This window comes from Clavelina lepadiformis, chromosome 7, assembly GCF_947623445.1.
Source record: "Clavelina lepadiformis chromosome 7, kaClaLepa1.1, whole genome shotgun sequence".
NCBI classification, from domain to species: domain Eukaryota; kingdom Metazoa; phylum Chordata; class Ascidiacea; order Aplousobranchia; family Clavelinidae; genus Clavelina; species Clavelina lepadiformis.
Window position 1 is genome coordinate 15,222,515 of NC_135246.1, and position 25,503 is coordinate 15,248,017.

General features: G+C 36.1%; 6 protein-coding genes across 8 annotated transcripts; 4 read left to right on the forward strand and 2 right to left on the reverse strand.

Annotated features, from left to right (window-relative positions):
* Positions 1–82: 82 nt before the first annotated feature.
* LOC143466036 (uncharacterized) lies at positions 83–3,261 on the reverse strand. The gene is made up of 10 exons (XM_076964611.1): positions 2,911–3,261; positions 2,562–2,820; positions 2,064–2,215; positions 1,759–1,888; positions 1,598–1,686; positions 1,274–1,396; positions 993–1,113; positions 702–865; positions 470–577; positions 83–332 (listed from the first exon to the last, which is right to left on the reverse strand). The coding sequence occupies exons 1-10, from the start codon at positions 3,211–3,213 to the stop codon at positions 219–221; spliced, it is 1,563 nt and encodes a 520-aa protein (XP_076820726.1). The 5' UTR covers positions 3,214–3,261; the 3' UTR covers positions 83–218.
* A 1,729-nt stretch (positions 3,262–4,990) lies between these two features.
* Positions 4,991–8,180, forward strand: LOC143466110 (retinol dehydrogenase 14-like). Its single transcript, XM_076964726.1, has 6 exons — positions 4,991–5,224; positions 5,376–5,589; positions 6,008–6,131; positions 6,292–6,509; positions 6,670–6,793; positions 7,056–8,180. Exons 1-6 carry the CDS (start codon positions 5,089–5,091, stop codon positions 7,263–7,265), a joined length of 1,026 nt encoding a protein of 341 aa, XP_076820841.1. The 5' UTR covers positions 4,991–5,088; the 3' UTR covers positions 7,266–8,180.
* A 2,837-nt stretch (positions 8,181–11,017) lies between these two features.
* LOC143465659 (uncharacterized) lies at positions 11,018–12,416 on the forward strand. Its single transcript, XM_076964063.1, has 4 exons — positions 11,018–11,263; positions 11,351–11,500; positions 11,627–11,805; positions 12,025–12,416. The coding sequence occupies exons 1-3, from the start codon at positions 11,068–11,070 to the stop codon at positions 11,803–11,805; spliced, it is 525 nt and encodes a 174-aa protein (XP_076820178.1). The 5' UTR covers positions 11,018–11,067; the 3' UTR covers positions 12,025–12,416.
* A 321-nt stretch (positions 12,417–12,737) lies between these two features.
* On the forward strand, positions 12,738–14,196 carry LOC143465520 (uncharacterized). 3 transcript variants are annotated; one of them, XR_013118623.1, is made up of 4 exons: positions 12,738–13,035; positions 13,123–13,298; positions 13,378–13,608; positions 13,756–14,196. XR_013118623.1 is itself a non-coding variant. In XM_076963855.1 (4 exons), the coding sequence occupies exons 1-3, from the start codon at positions 12,828–12,830 to the stop codon at positions 13,557–13,559; spliced, it is 540 nt and encodes a 179-aa protein (XP_076819970.1). In that variant the 5' UTR covers positions 12,738–12,827; the 3' UTR covers positions 13,560–13,608; positions 13,756–14,195. The 3 variants fall into 3 exon arrangements, 2 of the variants coding, with proteins under 2 accessions (XP_076819970.1, XP_076819971.1); XM_076963855.1 differs by having other exon boundaries at positions 13,123–13,272; positions 13,756–14,195; XM_076963856.1 differs by having other exon boundaries at positions 13,123–13,272; positions 13,378–13,604; positions 13,756–14,195.
* A 2,963-nt stretch (positions 14,197–17,159) lies between these two features.
* On the forward strand, positions 17,160–19,349 carry LOC143465658 (uncharacterized). The gene is made up of 4 exons (XM_076964062.1): positions 17,160–17,499; positions 17,597–17,743; positions 17,890–18,088; positions 18,531–19,349. The coding sequence occupies exons 1-3, from the start codon at positions 17,334–17,336 to the stop codon at positions 18,054–18,056; spliced, it is 480 nt and encodes a 159-aa protein (XP_076820177.1). The 5' UTR covers positions 17,160–17,333; the 3' UTR covers positions 18,057–18,088; positions 18,531–19,349.
* Positions 19,350–21,149: 1,800 nt separating this feature from the next.
* LOC143465657 (uncharacterized) lies at positions 21,150–24,895 on the reverse strand. Its single transcript, XM_076964061.1, has 11 exons — positions 24,726–24,895; positions 24,347–24,421; positions 24,127–24,235; positions 23,793–23,911; positions 23,342–23,581; positions 22,927–23,129; positions 22,710–22,821; positions 22,446–22,568; positions 22,124–22,282; positions 21,568–21,725; positions 21,150–21,413 (listed from the first exon to the last, which is right to left on the reverse strand). Exons 1-11 carry the CDS (start codon positions 24,802–24,804, stop codon positions 21,330–21,332), a joined length of 1,461 nt encoding a protein of 486 aa, XP_076820176.1. The 5' UTR covers positions 24,805–24,895; the 3' UTR covers positions 21,150–21,329.
* Positions 24,896–25,503: the final 608 nt, after the last annotated feature.

The window sequence follows — 25,503 nt, forward strand, 5'->3', positions numbered from 1 at the left end:
ATATATGCTGTTATTATCAAAGACATGTAAAAGCATTAAAGTTGGTAATATCATATACTATCCAAGTATAAGAATGCAAAAGCTTAGTTCAATAAGGGATTCGGATTCTAGCAAAGATCGCAATAACATATTTTAAAACAGTAGCATATATCATAGCATTATCATCATCATTTATCATCATATAGCATAGTAATATATCATTATTCCAATAATAGCTTTCAAAATAAGCTTTTCATTTTGTATTGAGATGACTTAGGTTTTTTCAGAAAATACTTGACGTCGTCGGTGATAGGTAAAAAGTATTGCGCATCTGCAACCCCGGAATAAGGCATCTGAAACGATAAAGAGAAATTGCATGGGCTACCCACTGTACACTGCAGTATATACTGCAAAGTTATAACTAAGACTGCAAGTTATCAAGCCGTGGAACTTGTCATCGTGCACTGAAGGAGAAGAAATTTTTTAAGACCTGGCTGGCTCCTCCCACCCTCTGAACGGATGGGTAGGTGCAGTCGAATGTTGGCTGGGATGCTGTAATAAACATCAGTCTATCCTCCACTTCCATGTTTTCCTCTTGCTGCAAACAACGGGTAATAATTTCTGATTTTCTAAAACATATGCCGCTGATGCAAGGCATTAAGTTGTTTTGTTAGATGTGTCGAATAATGGAAAAACGTTTGTATATTTCAGCAACAACTTGCCAAATATTTCAAAGGCCCTTCAGATAGTTCTCGTAATCCGCATGTTATCTCGTAATTGCTCATAATTTCCATATGAGGAGGGTATTTTGCCTTGAGCATAGCAAGCCAGTTTGAGGTTGGCATCACGATTGGAACGTGCACCAAATCCCATTCAACATCAGCACCTAAAAAATTTTCTTTTTTCACTGGTCTCGGTCGAGCCAAGGTCACAACATTTTGCGTTTATTTCGCAGGGTATAGAAAGTACAGAAGATATAACATAATTGAGAAATTATGGGCAGTTTTGCAAACCCGTTTTTTGAAGTGAATGTATTATCTTCATATAAGGCGTGTCGTCGGTGTTGAGACGATCCTTGGCGGCTTCGAAATAAGGCAACGTGTTTAAACATCCGGGCCGGTGAATTATCAAAATCTACATAAAAGTAGAAAAAACTTTGAATCTAGTGGAAGCTTTCAGATCGTTCCAGTTTAATTAGAAACTTATCTGCAGCATATTTTCTACTTTTGTTGTTTATGAAAAGCTTTCGTATATTTCAAATTTCTTCCACGATTAGAATAAGAGTGATCTACACCTTTCCAAACTGACGCAGCGTTTTCATAACGTTACGAAGAGTCACTTCTATGTTTGTAAAATATTGAACCGAATCGTGAATGATCACTCTGTCGAAGGAGTCTGGCTGCTTTGATGACGCCATCTGTTGAAAATTATCTCCTTTGTATAAATCTTAGAAACTAGCAAACCGGATTTGTCCAGTATCAACTTTCAGGATAGAAGGGCTACAAGCTGGGGTAATGGCTATATATGCAAAGGGTGTTACAAAAAGTAAAGTTTTACACGCTGAGTGTAATTTTATATCGATTTGTTAAACAATTTCCAGGGTATGCGTTACACTTACTTGAGCGAAAAACTCCTCAGCCCCCACGTGAGAAATGTTGAAAGCCAAAAGCTTCTTGTTTTCAGTTACATCCTTGTGATCAATCTTGCCTAAATTTGTCAACATTAAAGAAATATGTTAATACAAGTCATACTCATAGTTTAATCTCCTTATCAGCTCACCAGGAAACACGTAATGTATTGGGTTGATAAGGCAAAAATGTTTCTCCACGATAGAAGCCATTGAGCCTCTTTTTTGCCCAACATAAGCAACTCGGTGAAATGTGTCCACTTCCAGGTACTTGTGAATATTCTGCGCAATGATTAGACTACATTTACATGCGCGGGTATTGTAAGATCACATTTGTGTGAGATATTGCGCATTTACCACAGCACCAATAATGATAGCAGTGATTGAATATGGGCCATAGCCTATTACAGTAATATTTTTTATTTATCGTTCGGTTCGTAGTTTTGAATGTCCTTACATACATCAAGTTGTCTTCGTATATTTCACCAAAACTGAACAGTTGTTTCTCCGAAAGGGCCGGTATAAAAATGCTTTCCTGATACTTTTCTGAAATGACGCTAACCGGCAAGGGTAGACCTTGACGCGAGACGTAAGGTTGTCTTGTTACATCTGTACACATTATGCTGTCAAAGTAATAGCAAAAACACGCGAAACGTTCTAATTTACAACGCAATGTACCTCTACATATTCGCACAAAAGAGCATTTCTCCAAACGAGAATACTTTGCAGAATTTATTTAATATAACAAATCTTCTAAAGCATAGGGTGACGCAATCGATCTCTCGAGCTTCAATGATTGATTTCTCGTTTTTTAAGGTATCATTCATAACCGTCGATATATGCATAATATCTTTAGCCACTACAAGCACTGAGCAATAAACTTGTACATAGATGTATACAACTACAGGATATTATACCTAAATATTTCAAACCAACCAGCATGACTTTAGATTACCTTGATTATCATTACAATTATGTCTTCTTCTTGTATTCTTCCTTGGAACAAAGTAATCTGGCTCCATTCTTTCAGAAATAACAGGTCTGTGTCGTATAATGGTCTCCGGTTCTACTGTAGCCGCTGATTTCCTAGAATGGTGTTTTTCCAAGTCACTTTTGTAGTGGGAAATGGTTTCATCGATGAAAATGTCAATATTTGACCTCCGATTATTATTTTTGTTCCGTCTCGATTTGAATTGCTTTGAAACCTTCCCTTTCTGCAAATAGTGGAAGTTCAGTTAAACATGTGTCTCGACAAAGCTATTATGGCTCCATGTGTGCTGACCAAGATGCAGTCAAACGCTAACCTCTTCACGTTGCTGGTATTGCTGGTTTTCTGCAAATTCTGCAGGTAATTGGCTAATATCGTTGTCTTCATTATCAGACAATTCGGTGGCAAAGAATTTATCAAGAGCAGATTTTTTCGTGCTTGGTTGGTACTCGGTGAAAGGGGGTACGAATTCCTCATATCGAAAATTTGTCGAAGCACCGGATTTTGTTTGCTTAATATTTGTCTGACCTGGTCTCACTTCAGCACTAGAAATGTCAGCTGTACCTGGACGATTTGCTTTTTTGCCCAGCCTAGACCTAACACGTTGTTTTTTCTCCATAATCACTGGTAAAATTCCTACATATACCTAAATATAGGTCAAGTTTAAACCTTTAAAAGCTGGTACAAATGACAATTCCTTTAAAACTTATATAATGTCTCGCAGTTGACACGTTTTGCGGGCAAATATTTACAGAAACATTCAAAGTACTTGTTGTTAATACCGCCCTTAAAAGACACGAGCGACAAGCCATTTAAATCTCATTGTTAATATATTCCCTTACTCAATGACCAAACGGTAACAATACTCGGTTACTATTTCAACTTTCTTTGTGCGGGTTAGGGGTTGCGAGGTTACCATTGTGTAGGCTTTATACTTTCAGAACAGACTGTATTCTTGTCATTAAATGCTTGGATGATGATGTGTGATTTGCTAGATTTTTTTAAGGCTGTGGTAAAGAATTCAACATTTATCCAGACAAAAACTCTAAAAATGTAAGCGTAGTATAAAATATGTTTTCCAAGACACTGTAGATCTCACTCTCAACTCTAGAAATGACCATTTTATAACATTAAATCAATTCGAATATACGAATATCTATTCGTTGAGAATAATTCCTTTATTCGTTAAGAATTCAGACTTATAAGTCGTTGCTGTTTTAAAGCATGTTCGTTGCACACATTCAGCTGAAAGTTGATTTGATTCTTAATATAAATTGATGGTGATAGTTGATAAGTTTACAAAAAAATGCTTTACTTGTTGCAGCATTATGTTACACAGTCAAAGCATATTACTGATGCTAAACCATATTTCGTGATAGGTACATAAACACAGTGACCGCGCAATTTGTTGTTGTTGCTGTCTAGTAGAAATGCGTGGCAGTCTCAATTCTGCTTCCATAATAATCTGTCTTCAAAATTAAATGGTGTAAAAAAAGTCAAAATGCCAAAATGTTCTGACAAAGACACTCTAATAGTCACGGTCCTGCAGTTTAAAAGTTACAGACACTAAGCAACAATCGCAAGGAACAAAAGTAACGCAAAGAACTAAAGCAACTAAATTACGATACTTAATCAGTTAGACATATAAGATCCCTCCTGCAAATTGGGACTTAAACACTTTTGAGTTTAAAAAGTGCATATCGTCGTCCACTTTATTTCGAGCTCATCAAACAAAAAACAAACCATGCAAGGGTTACAGTGTGTCCTAAGTACAAAGCATTTCTGACGTCCAAAAGGTCACACCGTACTGACCTCGATAACTAGTAGCGCCTGTGCACACTACACAGCGTTGGTTTTTCTTGGAATTGAGTCAGTTGCTTGCCCTCTTCATGTGTAACACTAAAATGTGATCTTAAATAAACAATGGTGGGGTATAAATATTAGTAGACTTTTGCGGTATGTTCCTTTAATAGGGAAATTTTCCTACCACAATTAAGACACCTAATACTGTACCGGTAATTAACTTTTTAATCTGTCATTTTTATACGACAACGTTGTAACCATAATTCTGTAAAATTAAGCAATGATTTGCTGGACTTCTGTAAAGTATATGTATGCCATTTCGCAGGCGCAGGCTTTTCGATAGCATGGCAGAGTAAACAAGTCTCACGTTGTCGCATTGCTGTATCAAAGATACGTTGTTAACCTGCGGCATTTATACAGTCGAAACTTGTTACAACATGGCGAACAGTTCAAGGCTCGGTGCTACTATAGCCTACTTGCCTTTACATAACAGTACGCGTCTAGCATTAAAAGTGTAAAGGTAAAAGCGGAATTTAGACAGTGTATTTTGCAAGGATAAAGCATTGCGATATTTTATTATGCATATGAAAGATAAATTGACTATAAATGCAAGGTCATTTCGTATAGGTTTTTCAGCTTCTGCTGCATTAATTATTATAGTTCATAAAGTAGCCTGTAGAGTGCAGAAGGTATGTTGGTTGAATTTCTTGTGGGCCTCGTGCTGCTAGTGACAGCTGTACACTTGTACGTGAAAAGCACCTGGAGCCGCGTCACGGAAAATGTGAATTTATCTGGCAAGACTGTCATAATTACAGGGGCTAATTCAGGTCAATCTAATACATAAACGATGTTATAAAACTCCTATTAAATACAATCATCAATTTAGGCTGTAAAAGTATTTTGGGATGATTTTGCAAAGACAAATATCATAACGGAAACCGAAAGTTTGCAGATTAATAAGATTCTTGTTTATTGTAGGTGTTGGCCAAGCTTTAGCTATAGAGTTTGCTCGTCGGAACACTCGAGTGATTCTAGCGTGCAGGTCTGCGATACGAGGTGAAGGAGCAAGACAAAATGTTCTTGCCGAAGCCGACCGGGACGATGACGGCGAAGTTGTCTTTCGCCACCTCGATCTCAGCTCGTTGGAATCGGTTCGCAAGTTTGCGGCTAATACCCTTGAAACTGAACCAAGGTACCTAAAAATCTATTTAAGCTGCTCTTGGTAAGGCTTACTGAAGTTAATTTATTGTTTGCAGCGTAACCGAACTTGGAATGCATGGCGTGATATAATTGTAACAACTTGGGTATTATAACATCGACATGGTGTCCGCAAGTCCAACTACAAATTTATTTTAACTTTGCAATCGCTACCTTGCTAATTGCTGCAAAAGCTTTTCGGAGCTAAACTAACTTAAAAACCTAATTAACCTGTCTACTGGTTAATGCTGCACCTACAGTTCATGCGTGAACATACGTAATCGTTATTATTGCTGATTCTTTCCGGTGAAATGAGAACACATGCTTCCACTTTCAGGATTTTGTGCATTAACGTTTCTTTCCGAATCTGACCAAATCTGTATTAAAATTTTCAACAAACGTTATTCATGCAGACTAGATATACTGGTAAATAATGCGGCAGTGATGGAATATCCTGTTACAGCTACAAAAGATGAAATTGATTTGACCTACCAAACAAACCACTTCGGACCATTTCTTCTCACCAGTCTTTTACAAGGTATAGGCCTATAAACAAGATTTTCATCGTTTCTGTTATTCCTGCGGTTAATATCTTAAGCATGAGGTCAGTAACTTAACTTGATGACTACAGCCTACAAATTTGTGGGTATAGGCCATTATCTACCTTAATGTAATCATATCATCTTTTTCAACTTTGGGTCTTTTGAAAACATCTGGACCTGGTTCCCGTATTGTTAACGTTGCATCCTTTGTCAATAAAACGGCCGAGTTAAATATGGAATACATTTCTCCGGAGAAGTTGAAGCATTACGTTGATCACATGCAACAAGGCGTTATTAAAAGAAAAGCCGAGACACTTCTTTACGCCAACTCAAAGCTAATGAATATACTTTTCACCATTCAACTAGCTAAAAGGTGAACAATCCAGTCTTAATTTAAGTAACGTTTTGAATTTTTGGTTTTAAGATGTTCATGGTTGTTGTGGTTATGAGATTGTGCCTTCACCGATCGTGCTTTACTCTATTAGCAAATCAGTTGCTTTTTTCTAATATTGCTGTTCTTTTTTATGCTATAGGTTAGAGGGGAATGGAGTCATAGCCAACTGCGCGTGTCCTGGGATTGTGAAGACGCCACTGTTCGCCAGTAGTAAGCGACCAATCGCGACTGTAATCAATTGGCTCTTGCTCGTGGTCGCCAAGGTTTGTTTTTATTTTTGATTTGTTTAATTTTTTGACTCCTTTTACTTATATCTAAGGTGACGAGAGCTAGAAAATCCACTTGTAACCTTTAGTATACGTTTTGCATGCTGGTATAGTTTTGTACAAGAATTTACTTGACTGATATACCGCGAGTTGTCCTATAGTGTGTTGTAGCAGTAGCGTATAAAATATATATAAATCCTTATGTGCAACCACTGGGCGTTATCATTGTAATATCACAACAACTGCCTTATTCTTCCAGAGCCCAGAGCAAGGCTGCCAGTGCATTTTGCACTGTGCTATATCCAGGGAAGCAGGTGACGTAAATGGAAAGTTTTTCAGAAATTGTGAAATTAGCGAAGATATTCATCCAATGTCCAACGATGAAGAAGTTCTCGATAAACTTTGGAAGATCAGCGAAGAACTGACCGGCCTAAATAAAAACAATACAAGTCTGTCCTCATCAACTTAGCATAGCTCAAAACGCTTCAACAAACTAATAACATCCAATCTTACTTTTTAAACGCTGAAAACGACGTCATGAAGAAGTGTTTGCACGAACACATACCCGATTCACTAAGTGAAACTAAAAGTTTTACAAAGGCTAATACGTAAAAAATGTTTGCAATTTGGAGTCTTGACCCATACCACGTGTGACAAACTGGCATAGCTGTGCTTATTCTGCATGGGGGTGCTCATCCAATATCAGCGATAATAATACCTCACGTTCGTAATCAATACTGAGACTAGAATATTCCTTTCTTACTGTCAAGTTTTGTTTGCCGTGAGAATATAATATCGCATTTTTGTTTAGTCAGTGACACCACGAAAAAGAGCATAAATTGTACAATGTACATCTACCTCAAACAATGTACAAAAAGCTGCCATCATCAAATATCAATCAATATTCTTTCTTTATATTAAAAAAATAATAATTTGCAGTGTTTGTTTAAGAGTTAATTTATTAATTTCCTTAAATGTTTATTTTTGATGGAATTTATGCGCGGTGAAAACATTTAGAACCTATAGTTGTGGAAATAAGATCTTGTGGATAGCTAACTTGCAATGAGTAAAATAAGGCAATATGAGGGATGGGATATGGGGAAGGATATGAGGGATGGGAAATAATATTGATGTAAATATTTGTTTTTGTGTGTGGCAAGATTTGAGAAACAAAGCCGGCTTTTACCAACATTTACGCAGAATTTGTTACATCCGTATTATTGTTATTGTTGTTCATTCGTATTATACGTAACATCTCATATGACGTGCTGGCTTTTTCATTTTGCTCCTGTGTCGTTAAAATGAAATGTTTCTTATAGATAAGTATAAATTGAAATTAGCAATGCTGGTGAAGATTTACTCTATTTCTTGAGTGAAAGGCGCTGACAGGTCTATTTGGATGTTTTTAGTTAAAATATAGCAGAATCGAAAACAAGAGCGTGGTAAAGTTATTTTGTTTTTATTGAAGATTTTACTTTTTTTTAATAATAATTAATTTCTAGCAAGGCTATCGAATACTATGTTTGTTACTGAAAGCTATGGAATGTTGGGCAAACGCTTGCTTCTTATTTTAGCAAAACAGTATTTATTGAAACGGCTAAAATCTCTTGATACGGATAACACGACAAACGTGATAGATGCTACAAATCATAAACACGATATACAGTACGCTACAGATCAACGCGTACAAAAGACTATATCAAAATCCGTAACCACGAATATTGAAGGAAATGTTTGCACTTTTGGACAAGTTGTTACTTTCTCGACCTAAACATTATCATAAAGTATGAAATTGATCCATAGCATGCAGAATAATTCCGGAAATATAACTAAAGGTATATGGCCTACCTGAAGCATGATACGATTTGTCGTCTCAACGCGTTCCGTATTTGCTCAAGAGTTTGTTTTTGGAACTAAATCCTAGCAAGTTTTACCTACAGCCTAAACATGATTTAATTCAGAAATCCCAATTGACATTCATAATATTGTTTGATATTTCTCAGTTGTAAAATAACTCGGTTTAACCTGATTTCTTTTTAATATGGTCTGTTTTTAATATAAGAGACAATATACATTGCAAAATGGCCAACAGCATCACATGGTGCGCGATCGTAATCTGCTTTGTTGCCTTGGTACTTACCACAGTCGCGTCTTTTACTACAGGATGGGTACAATATCATGACACCAATTTCCGTGTATCTGCTACCTTTGGACTTTTGAAAAGTTGCTTTGGCGGCACAGTGTGTGTCGTTAACGTGAGTAAGTTCTGCATGAATGCATGTAAATGAATGGTGCAAGATAAACTTTGAATTTAACATCAAAGTTTTTGTCTGATTTTAATAGGTTTACACAGCGGCGCTATCATCGCCGCCATGGTCCAAATATTTCTGTTGGTATTTTTAGCTTTGCTGGGATTCATTCTACTGGTAGTCGGCGTTTACAACAAGTCACCAATATTTATGCGTATCGCTGGCACAATGGTGATTGTCGGAGGTGAGTTGTATAACCATTGAACGTTGAACTGACTGCTTTGCTAAAATTCCTACTGAATTTATAAAAAAAATTCTTTTTTTTGTGGTTGCCACTCAGGTAAACCAGTGAACCACTTTAACAGGAAATCTTGCAGTTTCTGGTGCTTCAACCTACATCACCAGATGATTGACTGGCTTTCTTTCGTTCATAAACGACACTTAATTACGTCTATAGTCACGGTCTAGCATGGGCTGAAGGACCATTTGGTTGGGTTGGTGGTGCATTGGTTCATTGCGCGGCTGTAAAAAGCATTTAAGGCCGGCACTTACTGTGAGTACGATACCTGGTATGAGCAACCGCGCAATGCACTGCTATCGTGATTATATTTAAACGTAAAACATACTAATATATGAGCTACTTAACTTGTTTTTATTTCTAAAATAATTGCATATAACGCAGAGAATAGTAACTCGTTACTTTGTCTAATTTTATTAAATTATGCCGCCATTTATCAACAACAAAAGATATTCTTTTCATAAGGCAGCAGCATTTTTGTAAAAATTAAAATGCATCGACTTCACATTCATTGGACATTTAAACGTTATAACTTGTCTATTAATTAAGCCGGCTGATCACAACTAAGTACATATACCAACATCCAAATACCAACAATACCAACATCTATGCATACTTGTGTGCGTGTGTGTGTGTGTCCATCTATCCATACTCCTGTGTGTTGTTGATTGTCTTTCAAGCATTTATTTTATGTAAATATAACTTCTCTCACTCTCTTTTACAATTCCAACATGAAAACGGATTAATAAAGGATGTTATATAAAATATTGCCGTTAACTTGTTTTATACGCAATACCGTTATGGCTTAATTATGCAACTTTTGTATACTTCTTAGTGTAAACGCATATTATGCAAGTCATATATATACAAGTTACATACGCGTTATATATTTCATACGTCTTACTGGTAAATGTATCACTAACAGCGCTTTAAAGTAGTAGCCTTAAGTACTGAATAAAACAATTCGATGCATTTCATACATTTCGTTATTTGTGTTTCTCATTTAGATATTAAATAAGCACATATTGTATATATAGGTAGGCAACCGATACAACCTTATAATATCTTATCTCGTCTGTCGGTTAGGGGCGTTCAGGAACGCAACACCAAAAAGATAGACCTATGGACATTTTTTTTCTGCTGCAAATGCGAAACTCGTTTAACCAGGAAACTAATCTTACATATAGAAGGAAAATTTGTTATTCTAGTAAATGAGGTCATGGAGGTGTTTTTCCTTTGTTCCAGACTGGAATGTCAGTTTAGAAACAGATAAAAATAGCCAACCGTGGATCAACAACTTGATAAAGTTTTTAGTAAACTGTGTCAATAGTAACTGGAACCGCTTTTTGCCATAAAAGTTAATAAACCAAAAGCTTTCCAAATTTCAACGTATAAAAGTTTGACGATCAACACACTAAAAATGTAAATTCGGTATATTTTTAATAATTTATTTGTCTACAAACAGCAATGCGTGCATTTTTGCTATCCATCCTGTTGAAGATTGTGATGCAATATGGAATAGTGACGTCAAGCTGGAAACAGTTTACTGTGGAATCCTTTTTATAATAAAATGAGACAATGCGGCTTTATTTCTAAACAAAATGTTGTTTGTCAAAACAAAGACTTTGCAAAATATGTATTTTGTTATATTCTTAGACTCGTAGGATTTTCTCAGGTAAACGAATTTGTTGGTTTAACTGGAATAACTGCAAGCTAATTTCAAAATGCTTGACAACCACTTCTTCAAAACGACAAGCAACGTCACGCTGTGCGCTACTCTGTTCTGTTTCATCGCATTCTTGCTCACTTTGATCGCAACCTTTACACCAGGGTGGGGGCAATTTTATAATTCTGTTGTACAATTTTACTTCGGACTGTTTCAGTCGTGTTCGACCAGCAGGGGATGCCGCTCTAACACACGTAAGTTCAGCCTGATTGCGAATGTTTCTTTGACCAAGACAAAGGTTTAACTTGAAGTCAATGTAACGTTGATGCTTGCAATTTTAGATGAACACAGCGGTGCTACCATCGCTGCCATGGTGTTCATGTTCTTGTCGTTTTTCTTAACTTTACTGGGATTGATACTCATGGTGGTCAGCGTTTATGAAAAGTCGCCATTGCTGATGCGCATTGCTGGTTCATTTGATATTGTTGGAGGTCAGGCGAAGTGGACTAGAGTGCTAGACTATCAATTACCGTAACAAGGTTCTGGTTGCTATATACCCTTTACAGCAACTTTAGCCAGGTTGAAGTAAACCAACGTTGGTCAAACCTTTTTTCCAGGCATCTTTGCGATTTGTGGTGTTTCAACCTACACAGGATCTTTGACTGAATTTCTCTACCTTGTAGACGGTACTAACTTTCACTACAGTTATGTTTTAGCTTGGGTTTCGGGACTTTTTGCGTGGGTTGGTGGAACGTTGGCTCTTTATGCGGCGAAAAAGGGAGTTCAACATAAATAGGTATATTTGTAGAGTATAGATACCGATTATAGGTACCTGAAGCCAGCATCGTAACTGTGATACTGCTGCTATATTGAAGAAAAGTTCAGCACTTAAAATTAAAAAAAATGCGCTTGGAAACGTTTAAAATTATTTTTTAATTTCGTTCAAAAATAACAACATACTTTTCTGAATAAAATTACTATCACAATTAACGCGTCACTATCTTGCTTGTTTCAGAACATATCGGCAGCGGTTTTCAAGTACCAACGACATCCTTGTTTGTGTCACCACCTTTTCAAAAATAATAAAAATTTCCTCTCTGATAACCGCTATTAATCTGTCCTGCAACCAATATTGAAACGCTTAGAAACCGACAAAGTTTGACGATTGACAAAAGATGTATATTAAAAAAATTTACAAAGTTTGATCGAATCTGCCAAATTTTCTCCCCTGGTTGTTCATCAAAAATTATAAAACCATAACATAAATGACGTAATAATAGGAGACTTTTGATATTTTTGTTGTTTTTCATTGCATATGCACCTGCTTTTTGTGAAATGCTGTTTCATATCACATTTGTCACCTTTTGCATAAATGAATTCGGTTATTATTCTTGATTCTTATTCCTGCTCGTTGAATAAAAATAACTGTTTGATTTTATACGTTTTTGACTACTTTTTATTGTTTTGGTAGAGTACAGTGATGTGCTGCTTTTTATAGCGACTATTTTTTATTTTTTTTTGGTTTTGAATAAAACTTGCGGAAAAGCAAATACAATATATTTAAGTGTAAAAGCAAAAATCTGAAGTATTGCATATATATTTACGTGTAGCTGAAGTTATGTAAATATTTTCGTAATAAAACTGAAACAATGCGTTTTATTTTTAAACAGAAAGTTGTTGTGTAAAAGAAAGATTACAGTAAACAAGTTTGTTTAAAAAACTTTTTTTTTCATAGGGATTCGTAGGAACTTTTTTGTTCGTAGTTATTTGTCGTGTGGATTTTTCAGGCACACGTTTTTTTTGGTATGACTGAAACAAATGCAAGCTGGTTTCAAAATGCAAGACAATCACGAAATGACAAGTAACATCACGCTGTGCGCTGCTCTGCTCTGTTTCATCGCATTCCTGCTTACTTTGACCGCAATCTTTACACCAGGTTGGGGGCACTTTTATGCTTCTGTTGTACATGTTACCTTCGGACTACTTCAAGCTTGTTTGTCCAGCACAGGATGCCGCTCTAATACACGTAAGTTCAGCCTGACTGCGAATGTTTCTTTGAGCTAAGCAAAGTTTAACTTGAACTCCATGAAACGTTGATGTTTTACAATTTTAGATGAACACAGCGGTGCTACCATCGCTGCCATGGTGTTCATGTTCTTGTCGTTTTTCTTAACTTTACTGGGATTGATAATCATGGTGATCAGCGTTTATAAAAAGTCGCCATTGTTGATGCGCATTGCTGGTTCATTTGATATTGTTGGAGGTGAGGCGAAACGGGCTAACAAAACTGTAAGTTACCATGCGGTAGGCAAAAACTTTATTGCGGCCCTTTTGAGGTAAACCAACGCTGCTTACGCCTCTTTTACAGGCACTTTTGCGGTTTGTGGCGTCTCAATCTACACCAGATCGGTGGCTGATTTTCTTCAACGTATAAACGGTACTTACTTCTACAGCTACGGTCTAGCTTGGGTTTCAGGGCCTTTTGCATGGGTTGGTGGAACGTTGGCTCTTTACGCAACGACAAAGAAAGCTCAAGATAACTACATGTGACGAAAACCTACTGTGATAATACGTAACTCAAGCGTGTATTGTGACGTAGGTACGACTGACTTGTAGAAAAAAGTGTTTAGCAAATTGAATGGAAAACCTGATGAAAGGCATGTTTAAAAGTTATTATCGCTTACAAATAGTTCTTTTTTACAAGGCATTTTTTATTGTTCTAACGTTATTAGCTTACCTTTTTCAGAATACGTTGCCGTTTATGAAGTACCAAAGATAAATGAAAACAGCTTTTTACAAAAAAAAATTTGCTGCTTCATACACGTAACTATAATCTGTTTTGCATCCAATACTGAAAAGCTCGCATTAATCAAACTATGCATAAAATTGTATAAACCGACAAAGTATGACAATTGACAAAGAATGTTTTGACAAAAATTACATATAATATATTTTCGAATCATCCAATTTTTTCGCCTACTTATTCATAAAATTCATGAAGCTGAAACATAAATCACGAAACGAAAGTAGACCTTTGAGTTTTTTGTTTGTTGTTTTACGTTGCAAATGAACCTGCTTTTTTTCTAATTATCATTTCATGTCAAATGTATCGTTTTCGAATCAGTTATTATTTTTAACTCATCATGATTTGCCTCTGCATTAAAAGATGTAATTTTCTAACTGCTTGTTATTATCTGGAATATAAAAAATAAAGCTTTACTTGCGTAAAGAGTTTTTTTCATTTGGCTCTGAATAAAATTTATAGTAGTCAAAATATTTCAATATTTTCTCCATTTTTAGCCGGGACCGATTCTATAGGGAAACCTTGTCAAGAAGGTCATGCTAGGGGCAGCACCTTGCGATCCCCCTAAACTGTTTGCAATTTTAGCCAAACCTGTCATTTCTGCGACAGAAATACCCACTCTTAAACAGGCTATAGGTCAGAGTTATTATTGTATCATCTAGTTCTTGGTCGACTCGTTGTTGACGTCGTGTCGACTTTAAACAGTAAAGTTTCAACATTGAGAGATTTGCGAATTTCGATGCTACATCTTTTTCCTTTATTATGTTAAACCAATAGTATTCTATGAAATTCCATTTCTGAAACATATAAAGCCGTAACGGTATTTTTGCATTTTTGCAATGCAATGCAATTTTTCCAGTTTTCTTGATGTTTATTTTATATCAAGTGTTTCTATATGTATATGGGGTATTCCTTCTTCTCCTGTATTATACTAATAATTCTACTTAAGTGCATAAGCGTAATAGTACGGAATCAAAGCCGATAACGTCGGATTGAGGAAAGTCTTTTTGTACCACTTAAACTCGGCCATGATTACTCGTCACTCAAGCCCCGGGTACTGCGCCTGTTTTTGTGCAAGTTTCAACCTACTTTTTACCTTGTCCTTTTAACTGTTCACCAGGACAACTGAACAAAGGCAAGCATCGATCGTTAATGCCTTTTTTACTGGTGTTAGTGATAGCGAACCCGGACTACATTATAACGAGCTCGGCTCTCTGATCATCATCCCACCATCTACCCATTTGGGTGGATGTGTTGATTTTGGCTTTAACGTTGTGACAATGCCACAATAGACATTTTCATTGCAGTAAATAAGCGATAGCCCAAAATCAGCGTTCCGTATTACCACAACCTAAACATTAACCAACTTTAATAAACATTACTTAAAATTTCCCTCACAATTTTTACTTTAGTATGGGATAAAATAACATGTTTCTGTCTAACTTTTTAAAAAAATGTTAACATTGCTCAGCAAAACTGCATAAAAAAGTTAGTAATGTTGTATACTTTTTAGCTTGGAAGCATATATTTTTACAATGTTTTTTTCAAAAATCAAGCTGTCAGTGAGTTTAGCATCTATTTCCTTTTAAGAAGGTGTTGAGAAAGAGAGAAAAAGATCTTCCATATACATTACATTCAATATAACAAATGCTGTATGATCTGGTTATTCAGTGTCATAGTTTTCTTTAAGTAATATTAAGGGCAATGGTAAAACAAGTATGTTTTCGAACAGAATACTGTCCAAACAAATCCATACTGTACATATCTCTTTTTATAGCTTTGCACTTACACCGTCAGTTATAATAAGATAAAGTTTCTGCGTTACTCGCCAAGTTATAGAAAATTATAGCGTATATAGGCGGTGTAAAACTAAAAGCTACACTGTTCCATTTGCAGGTAAATCTTTCAATAAAATATAGCATCTTTGACACACTTTATGACTTTGAAATTTTTTCGTCACGTTACTTTCTGCGTAACTAACCACTAACCAACCATGACTGTTTTAACTGTACAGAAGGAGAGAAATTCCTCAGCATAGCAGCGCAATTCAAAGAGCAGCTATACTGCGTATGCCGATGAGATTGTGCCACGCTTTTTTTACAACTTGGAAGAAAATTTTCTACTGCAAAATAAGAAAGATGTTGGCTGCTTTGTATTTTTGTTTATTGCCGAGATTTATCACATTTGAGAGTTTTAAGATATGATTGTAGAAACTGCTTATATACTTTTTCACTCAAATGAGGCAGTGTAAGGATATAAGCTTTGAGTCCCTTTTGCGATATCCGTTATTGTTTGGCGACGATACAATTCGTCTGTATCGCACATTTAATTGAACAAAAGGCACCCTTCTTTAGATATAAGTATTTATTAAAGAAAACATTTATAGAATTAAAACTTAAAATGATTAAAAGAAAGTATATAAAAGCTTGCTTTATCAACAAAGGAAACTCGATTAGGCGAGCGTAACTACAGTATACGTGTAACCGAAAATTCTTGCCTTCTGGTGCCGGGCTGTTTTCCCACATTCACGGTGAACCGCGACACCATCAGTTAAACCCAAGAAAGCAATTCATTTTATTAAACAGCCACCACGACCAAAACCAAAACGACTTTCTTTAAATAACTTTACAAAGATTTTTCAGAATGCAAAAGGTGAGGTGTCAAACTAATGATAAGATAAGAAAGCACAAAACGTGAGTTAAATAAAGATAATCGCAAGTAATCAACTAAAACCTAAACACCGTGAAGTATTCATCGCACATCAAGCAGAGAATTAACGCATTATAAAACGGTAAAACATAAGATACTATAACTAACAGGTGACATATTTTCGTTATATACGCACCTAACTATACTGATTAACAGAATAGAAACGTGGTAACTGTTTTGCGTACGGACCGGTTTAAATAAACTTATTCTGGTTAAAGATAGAAACGGGCTTATACTGCAAAGCTAGAGCTATTAATAGCTCAAGTTAAATTATACCGTGTAAGACGTAAGACCGGCTACTAAAATAGTTAAAATATCTCAAAGGCTTATACCGAAGCGCCAACGAAAGCAGAACTGAAAAAAACAATAGCTATAACTATCTTTCGTTTAACAATACTCAAAATTAATACAGCATATAATCTGTGCAAAGAAAAAAAATTTAAAAACGTAAAATGTCGTAAGATCCTCCAGAAGTCGCGTAAATGTTGGCATGACAGGTAAAAAATATGTGGCAATGAACTGCACAACCAATAAATACAGTGAAACTTAGACTATGACAATGCATATATACTTCTTATAGACGTCTTTGAGTTATGCGTGTAGATACAAAACACTGCAAAAGTGTGTAATCAAAACGCAGTGACGGTAAAGCGGTGTGGTTGAATTGAAACAATGAAATATTTGTTACAGAACTACAGTTTTCATTATTTGTCTCTTTCAGCCACAAGTTTTTTTGGAGTATTGGAGTAATATACTGATTAAGCTAAACTACTTTCAGCCTAATAATATATCAGATAATTAATCAGTTGAAAATGGCAAATAACATCACGTGGTGCGCTTCCATATTCTGTTTTCTCGCCTTCGCCCTTACTGTGGTTGCTTCATTCACACCTGGATGGGTACAATTTCCAAATATTCTTTCCTTAGGCTTTCTTCAAATATGTTCTCAAAGATTAGCATCATGCATCACTAGCATAAGTAAGTCCGTAGTGTCATTGCTAGTTTTTACTCAGTATTTCAAGGCAACGTTTGTATTGAGCATTGAGGTCGATGTTGTAATTATTCTAATTTTTAGGAAGTGATGGTGGAACCATCGCCGCCATGGTGCTTATGTTCTTGTCGGTTTTGTTGACTATGCTTGGATTCATTTTCCTGCTGGTCGGCATTAATAGAAAGTCGCCAGCATTGATGCGCATTGCTGGCACTATCGTCATTGTTGGAGGTGAGACATAGCCAAGTGAGCATTTAAAACTAAAGCTGTCATGCCAAATCTCATAACTCCATTCGATACGTTGTAAGTTATTCAAATTTTATACCTTAATTTGCTTAGTGTTGAGATTTTTCAATGTCTTTACTATTCATTTACAGGCAGTCTTGCGATTGCTGGTGTTTCAACCTATACCAGGATAGCGACAGGTGCTATTCAGTTCGCAAACGGCACTTACTTCTATAGTTACGGTCTAGCTTGGGCTTCAGGTTTTATTGCTTGGTTGGGTGGGGCATTGACCTATTTCGCTGCGAGAAAGACTTATTGAGAATTATCTTTTCGTCACGACAACCTATTACTGTGAGTATAATACCTAATCTGTGTGTTATTATATACAATAGGGTTGTCGGTATAAGTTTGTAGCATCTAGCAACAAACTCCTTCGTTATCCAAACGAAAAAAATATGATACATTTTTCGGTTTTCGCTGTAAGCAATGATACATTTTATTTCTGAGTAACTGGCTGCCGAAATCCCGAATTGATCAGCCGAAGCAAAACAGAATAATTTTTAGTAAGAAAATAATATAAAACCAAAGCAACCGGCGCACATCCGACCAACGACCAGTCAAATACACTAATACAGTGCATTTTGCCAAGCAAGCCAATACCGCAGCAACACTAACTGCGCCAATGATTTTTGTCACACTAACATGAGCTGTTCAACTTGTTCCTGTTGATCTGTATACCTAAAGTTTCTACCCAGGTTGGGCAGTTATAACATGCTGTATTGATTGTTTTCAGAATATGCTGTGTCATTTGTCAACGATAGAAGATATTTCATTGCAAAACAACAGCATTTAATTATTGTAAATAAACTTCATTGTTTGTAATGACATCACTTATTGCTTTATACTGCATGTAGCTATAGGACAATCTTGCGCTATACCTTGTTAAACTAGCTGACTATAACCAAACAAAGCAACATTTATACCGCTTTTGTACATCTTTTAAGCAAATACTTCGTGTGGACATGGGCTACTGTACTCTAATTGTTATTACGAAAACTATTTGTTAAGAACAAGGAACGGTTTACTTAGCAGGTGAAGATATTGCAAGTTATTCTTTGCTTACCGTGTCGATACTTCAGTATAGGTTTTGTATTGACAATCAAGATATGCTGTATTCCAAATATGTCATCAACGCTAATTGTATGATATAAACTAAAAGTCTTTTAATAGACGTTTAACATCTACATCTTCTATTGAGAAAGTGTTGAGAAGGAGAAAAAAAGATCTTCAAAATTGTAAACAACAAAATGTATACATTTATAAAGGTTGACGTTTAAGTTGTCTTGAATTACCTTTACAGTAGTTTGGCATCTTGCTGTGCTCGTCTCGCACGACAGAGCTCACCAGTATCAGCGAATAGTTGGTTTAAAAAAATTCAAAATATTTGACGACGACTCATGATCATGTGATTTTGTGAAATGGGTGACCTTCTAGTCAGTACTGATTGCAATTTAATTGCAAATTTTTTGTTCTTTTTTAGTTGTTTTGTGAGTTTTTTTTTCTTACACGTCGCGTGAACCTTATATTGAATATTACAGATGTTTATGGCCTGGTTATTGAGTGCATTTTAAAGAATTGTGTCCGGAAGGGTTGTGCCGCTGTGGCAACGGTATTGTCAGCGCTTGCCACACCACGCTATTTAGAAGAAAACTTGCTAGTATATAAAATGAATGACAGTAAATGCTTCACACTTCTCTATTGTTGAGGTTAGACGCATTTGAGAGTTTTATGGCTTGCTAATAGCATTTTGCTGTTAAAATACTTTCACTAAAATACGGAGCAGGAAATAATATACAACTTTTCGCAATAAGAAATATTGTTTGGCGATGATATGTTCTCTTTGTATAAGATAAGTAATCGGCATTTCATTTAGAAGATGACGAGTACAACGTTATCTTGATTTCTTCAGTTTAACTTGACTTTTGCTGGATATCCTTCTGTTTTAAAGATAAGAAACTATACATTAGAAATATAGCCAACAGCATCACCTGGTGCGCCAGTGAATTCTGCATCATCGCCTTGGCACTTACCGCCGTCGCGTCTTTTACTCCAGGATGGGTTCAATATCATGAGACCAATTTCCGTGTATCTGCTACCTTTGGACTTCTGCAAAGTTGCTTTGGTGGCACAGTGTGTGTCGTTAACGTGAGTACGTTCTGCATGAATGCATGTAAACGAATGGTGCAACACAAACTCTGAATTCAACATCAAAGTTTTTGTCTGATTTTAATAGGTTTACACAGTGGCGCTACCGTCGCCGCCATGGTCCAGATGTTCCTATCGGTTATTCTAAAGTTTTTCATTGTATGCTAAAAAAGGATCATTTGTACCTGGCTGCCACTTAGACAAAATATTAAGCTTTTAACAGGAAGTCTTGCAGTTTCTGGTGCTTCAAGCGACATAACCAGATGATTGACTGGCTTTCTTTCGTTCATAAACGGCTCTTAAGTCTATAGTCACGGTCTAGCATGAGCTGCAAGACCATTGGGATAGGTTGGTGGTGCATTGGCTTGTTATGCGGCTGTAAAAAGCATCTGAGGAAACTCTAGGTAGGAGGTCGGCATTTGCTGTGAGTAAAATTCCTAACAAGTACACTACTGCATTATGATGCTTCTGCCGGCATTATTTCTGGCTTGGATTATAAGCAGTTTATATGTATATTGTATAGTTATATTACAACGGATAAACGTGTTAAATAAACCAGTTTGATATATGGTGTACAATATTTTCCGTTAAATCATTTACAAGAATTGCACAATGCACAGTATAATAGCAGCAAGTTATTTTGCCCTTTTTCTGAATACGCTGCGGTTTATCAAGGAAAGAAGATCTTCTTGTTATAATACAGCGTTTGAAAAAATTAAAATGCATTTTCCGGTTATAAACGTTGTTATACTCATAAGCTCTATACGTCCACTGGGTAATGAAACGTTATTAACGTCTATTAGTTTTCATAACTATGAGCAAACCGCCGTCGAATTCCATCGTTACATTGCTGTTCAACTTTCAAGCATATACTTCATGTAAATATACTTGTTGTCACACTTTTTATTGTTTAAAAGGAGTAGTTAAAGATGCGTCTTATCTGTAGATAATATTGCCTTTAACTTGTTTTGTATACGCAATTCCCGTGAAAACATGTAGGTGAAATGTAATGTAATGTAGTCAATGTAAGTGAAAAGATGTATTATACAAGCCATATAAAGGTTTTAGGCTATATATATGCCTTGTATTAACTGACAATTTATAGACAGATAGGCCATTATCGGCGCATTAACAGGCCTATGATACGATATAGTATCAAAACTAATTTGCTGTCAATAAACACATAATATACTTATACACTAAAATCTCTGTTATTTGTTTATCCTGTTTAATTAAGTACAGCTCACTCCGCTTAAGCAATAATAATCACAATCAATTTTTGTACAAAACAATACACCTTCAAACCGATTAATTATAAACCATTCGTGACTCAATTTAATTGTCTCCATATAAATATAACATGATATTAATTCCTGGCAGTTTGTCATTATTTTGGACTATAAGACTGACTATCGTTTTCTTCAAAACTTGGCAGTTTTCTTTCAAGGCGTCGAATTTTTTCTTCCTGGCTCTAAATATCAAAAAAGAGACTTTAAAGCGGCTTATAAACAATTAATACACATAAAAGTGGTTTATTCATCTTACACATATTCGTATTACAAGCATTTAATGCTAAGTTTGCATTTAGCAACAAAACTTGTTAAGTGTGCATAGTAAATACAAACTTGTAAGGCTTTGACAAGCGTTTGGTAAAATTCTCTGGTTTTCCTGTTTGCTTTCAAACTCGAGAGTTTGGTTTGTGTCAACAGATTAACAAAGTTAACACCTGGACGCAAAGTGCAACTTCCGGACACTCTACGAAAGATCATGTCTTCATTTACGGCTGAAAATAAAAGAGTGTGCTCATGGAGATATTAAGCCTTTCTCTATGATATTTAGGTATTGGTAGTTGTATGGCTTTACTATACAAGCACTGATATAAGTTATTGTTTCAATCAACGAAGAAACATTGTTGAAAGAATATTTGCAAATAATGAAAAAAGAAAACAATAAAAACCATTTAGAATTGAAATGGATATAAATTGATACTTAAATTCGAGTGTGTTTGTATTCTATCTGTTTTGTGTTATAGGGGGGAATAAAAAGTTCGTAAATGGGCAAAGGGTGGAATGTAACAAAAAAGGTTATGAACCACAGATTTAAACTTTCCTACAATGTGAAGTAAACAGCAGAAGGACCAACAAACCAGCATATAATCAAAACATATCATTTATGTCTTACTGTTCCTGCCGATATTTTGAGTTGTTGCAACGTCCCTCACAATAAGACTTCGAAGAGTTTCTGCTTCGTCGGTGTTATCGACCGTGGTGACGTAGTCGTATTCGTAGCGACGCATGTACATTGTAAATGGGTACGGTTCCGCATCAGGATTGTTAATGCCTAAGAAAACCACCAGTGAAAAACATGTAAATTCTATAGTTAATTGTTTTGAGTCTGTCAAATTATGCAGTTAATACACTACTTCTCATTTTTATCATACATCACTAAACGTTAAATAAAGAATATAAACTAGACGACCGTGTATGAAGCACCCATGAGTAACCTGTTCTAAAGGTGGGAATCCTTCCTTCGTCGTTCCTTCCGCAAGGACCTTTCCAGTCGAACATTTCTTCTCCGTCGATGCTGAGCCTTATCCAAGCGTTAGATGTAAGCACACCGGGGTCTTCTGCGATTGAAAGTAAAACGTATACTATTTGGAATTTCATGAAGTTGACATTTACATAAACATTGTCATTCACAGGTCATGCCTTGTTATGTTTAGCATTCTATGAGCTCGAACTGCCTTAACCGCCATTCAAAGTCTTACCTGGATGAAAGCGGTAGTTAGAAGAATATTCGCTCCACTTGATTTTCCACTCAAGGTTGATCCAACGATCAAGCATAGAATCCTCGATTGGCATTCTCCAAAGAAGGCTATGCTGATGAGAAATTTTATTTATGCCATTTACGATCGCGGAGGAGAATTAAAGTTGTTGTGAACTACGCTAATTTGATCGGGAAAAGATCTTTTTGTCATTGACTACCTGTTGTCTCGGATGCAAAGCACAAGTCCGGTTATAGGGAGTTGGTTTACCCACTCCGCATCCTCCTTTTTCAATGAACTTCCTCTCATCTGATCTAGCCGCAACGATAAGATTGCCATCTTCGACAGCCAAGATCAAAGGAGGGTAGCCTCCGTGTTGGTAATGTATTCCCGAAGATTCTCCATTTGGTAAAAGCACGGTACCTTTTGGAAAAGCAATGTTAGCAACATTTTTAACAATATATATGTGTGAATACGTTATCATCGGTTAAAATCTTTCCAACGTCTAGCTTTTATAACGGAACATACCAAAAACACAAGTCAACTCAATTAAATTACCAAAGAAATAAGATGTAGAATTTTAATTTGTATAAGATGTTATCAAACGATCATTACTACAGGGTATAAATTTTTACCATCGTCACAAGTATTCCCCATCTCTTCGCATAACCGGTGGCGATCTTCATTGCTCAGTCTTGCAACGCAGCCTTGCTCATCTTTGACAATGTTTGGGTCGGCTGTGCCTTGCCACTGGGTGAGGATAAAGTAGCCGCTTTCCGAGATTCCGCTTCGTGGAAGAAATATATCGTACGAGTAGCTATGTATGCCGTTTTCGGGTTCGTTGGCCGCATTACAATACGTGATAAGAGAGGAACCTGTATAAGTTTGAAACAAAAACAAGATAAAATGAAGGAAAAAGGAGTTTTGAAATTAAACCAACAAAAGGATTCATTGTTGTCCACAGATGACAATTGTTACGTCATTAACACTAATCGTAGGAGAAAGTTTCACTGCTTATTGGCCAACCATTTCTGCGGCCCCGCTAATCTAAAGGCTTTGCTGAATCAAAGCGGACGAGTTACTCACCTAACGTGGGGTCGAGGACTGGAGAACCGAATTTTTCACTCAGGTCTTCTGGTGTGACGTAGCACGTTATCAGTTGCAAACGTGACTTCTTTCCGTCGTGACGTGGCGACATGGTGAATCTGTGGACAAATATTGATGGTCATGACATGCTTAGTTTTAAAGTAAGTTATTAACTATCTCCCTTTTACGCTATAGAGTATAAGCTAGATATATAGATTATGCATAGGTTATATTTTATCGCTTATGCCTGTCTATTTTATGGAATTATAGGTCTTTATCTATATTACGCACGGAATTTTTTGAACCTTATACTTGCCATATAAACGTTGCTAACCTGTAGATTAAGTTGTCAAGATCATCAGGGTCTTCAGCGTATTCCAATCCACTTACCGATCTGTCGATACCGGATTGAGTGGCAACGAATTGACCATTCAAAATTGCACCTAAATTAGTAGAAAGACATTGTAGTTAAACATAAACGACTCCACAAAATGTGCTGATAAAGCAAACTTTATGACAAACTAAATTGGAAAAAATAAATGTCAATTACTTACTTTCATTTGTTAACTTGCCAGTTGGCTGCGCATAATTCTCAAACGTCTTCCAGAGCAAATTTTCATTGACACTTACTGAAATTCAAATAATAATCAACAAGAGAATTTACATTAGCTTATGTATTGCTACTTGCTAGAGCAGCTAGACGCATGTCCAAGCATGAATTGTCAAAACACAATTAGGAAATTAGTTTTTGTTAAATATTTTTAAACTTTATTACTAAATACTTCATAAAATTGTAGCCCAGTTTGTTCTTCTGTCAGCAGAAAGTCACAATGACTTTATTCGGACACCTTTTTTAATTAACAGCCATATTTCTTTTTTTTAATAATTCACAAAATCAAATAATGAAAAATTGCATTATGTCTATACACTTACCTACTGGTTGCCCTTGAGCTTGCGATAGACACAATAAAACTAAACAGGAGAACACGCTCATACCGATGCGAGATAACATTTCAAGCCGATGTTGCCTTTTGAAGATACAACTGCCTGTAGGTGTGAAATGTTCATCTGTTCGGATCGGCAACGCAGCTCGTCCTTAAATAAAGCCGGAACCGGAATTACACCACTCGGGATTAATTTCGAAATTTTATTCGAAACTTTTCTTAGTTAAAAAACGCTCAGTTATTCGTGACAGATATCAGGTTTCGCTGGTGGTTCGTGCAGACCGTTTAATGACTTGGACAAACACGATTCGGTGCCGCTTGGCTGCCAAAATAAGCAAAATTAAAATTAAGCAGACATTTTAAATATTATTTTAAAGTCCCAACAGAAAGTCGTGCTTTCCGTTTGTCGAGCAACAATTATGATGTCGATGATTACCTCACCGCACGAGACCAGCTTCTACCAATAAAATATGTTGTGAAATTGTCCCAGAGCATAGAGTAGTGCTCAGATGGAGTGTCTGTTAGACTTCTTTGTTCCAGATTAAGTTCCACTGCAACAATGAAACATTTCTTACAAAGAGTTTGTAAAACTCAGTATACTTTATTAACACCACCCACATTAAAGACCCATATAACAACTTTCGTTACACTACCATATTGTAGGCTATATAGCCTATATACCAAGTGTATCTTGTCAAATACTCAATGCATGCAAATGATTGATTTCTTTTCATATTTTTCTATACTACTATTATATTTGATCCAAT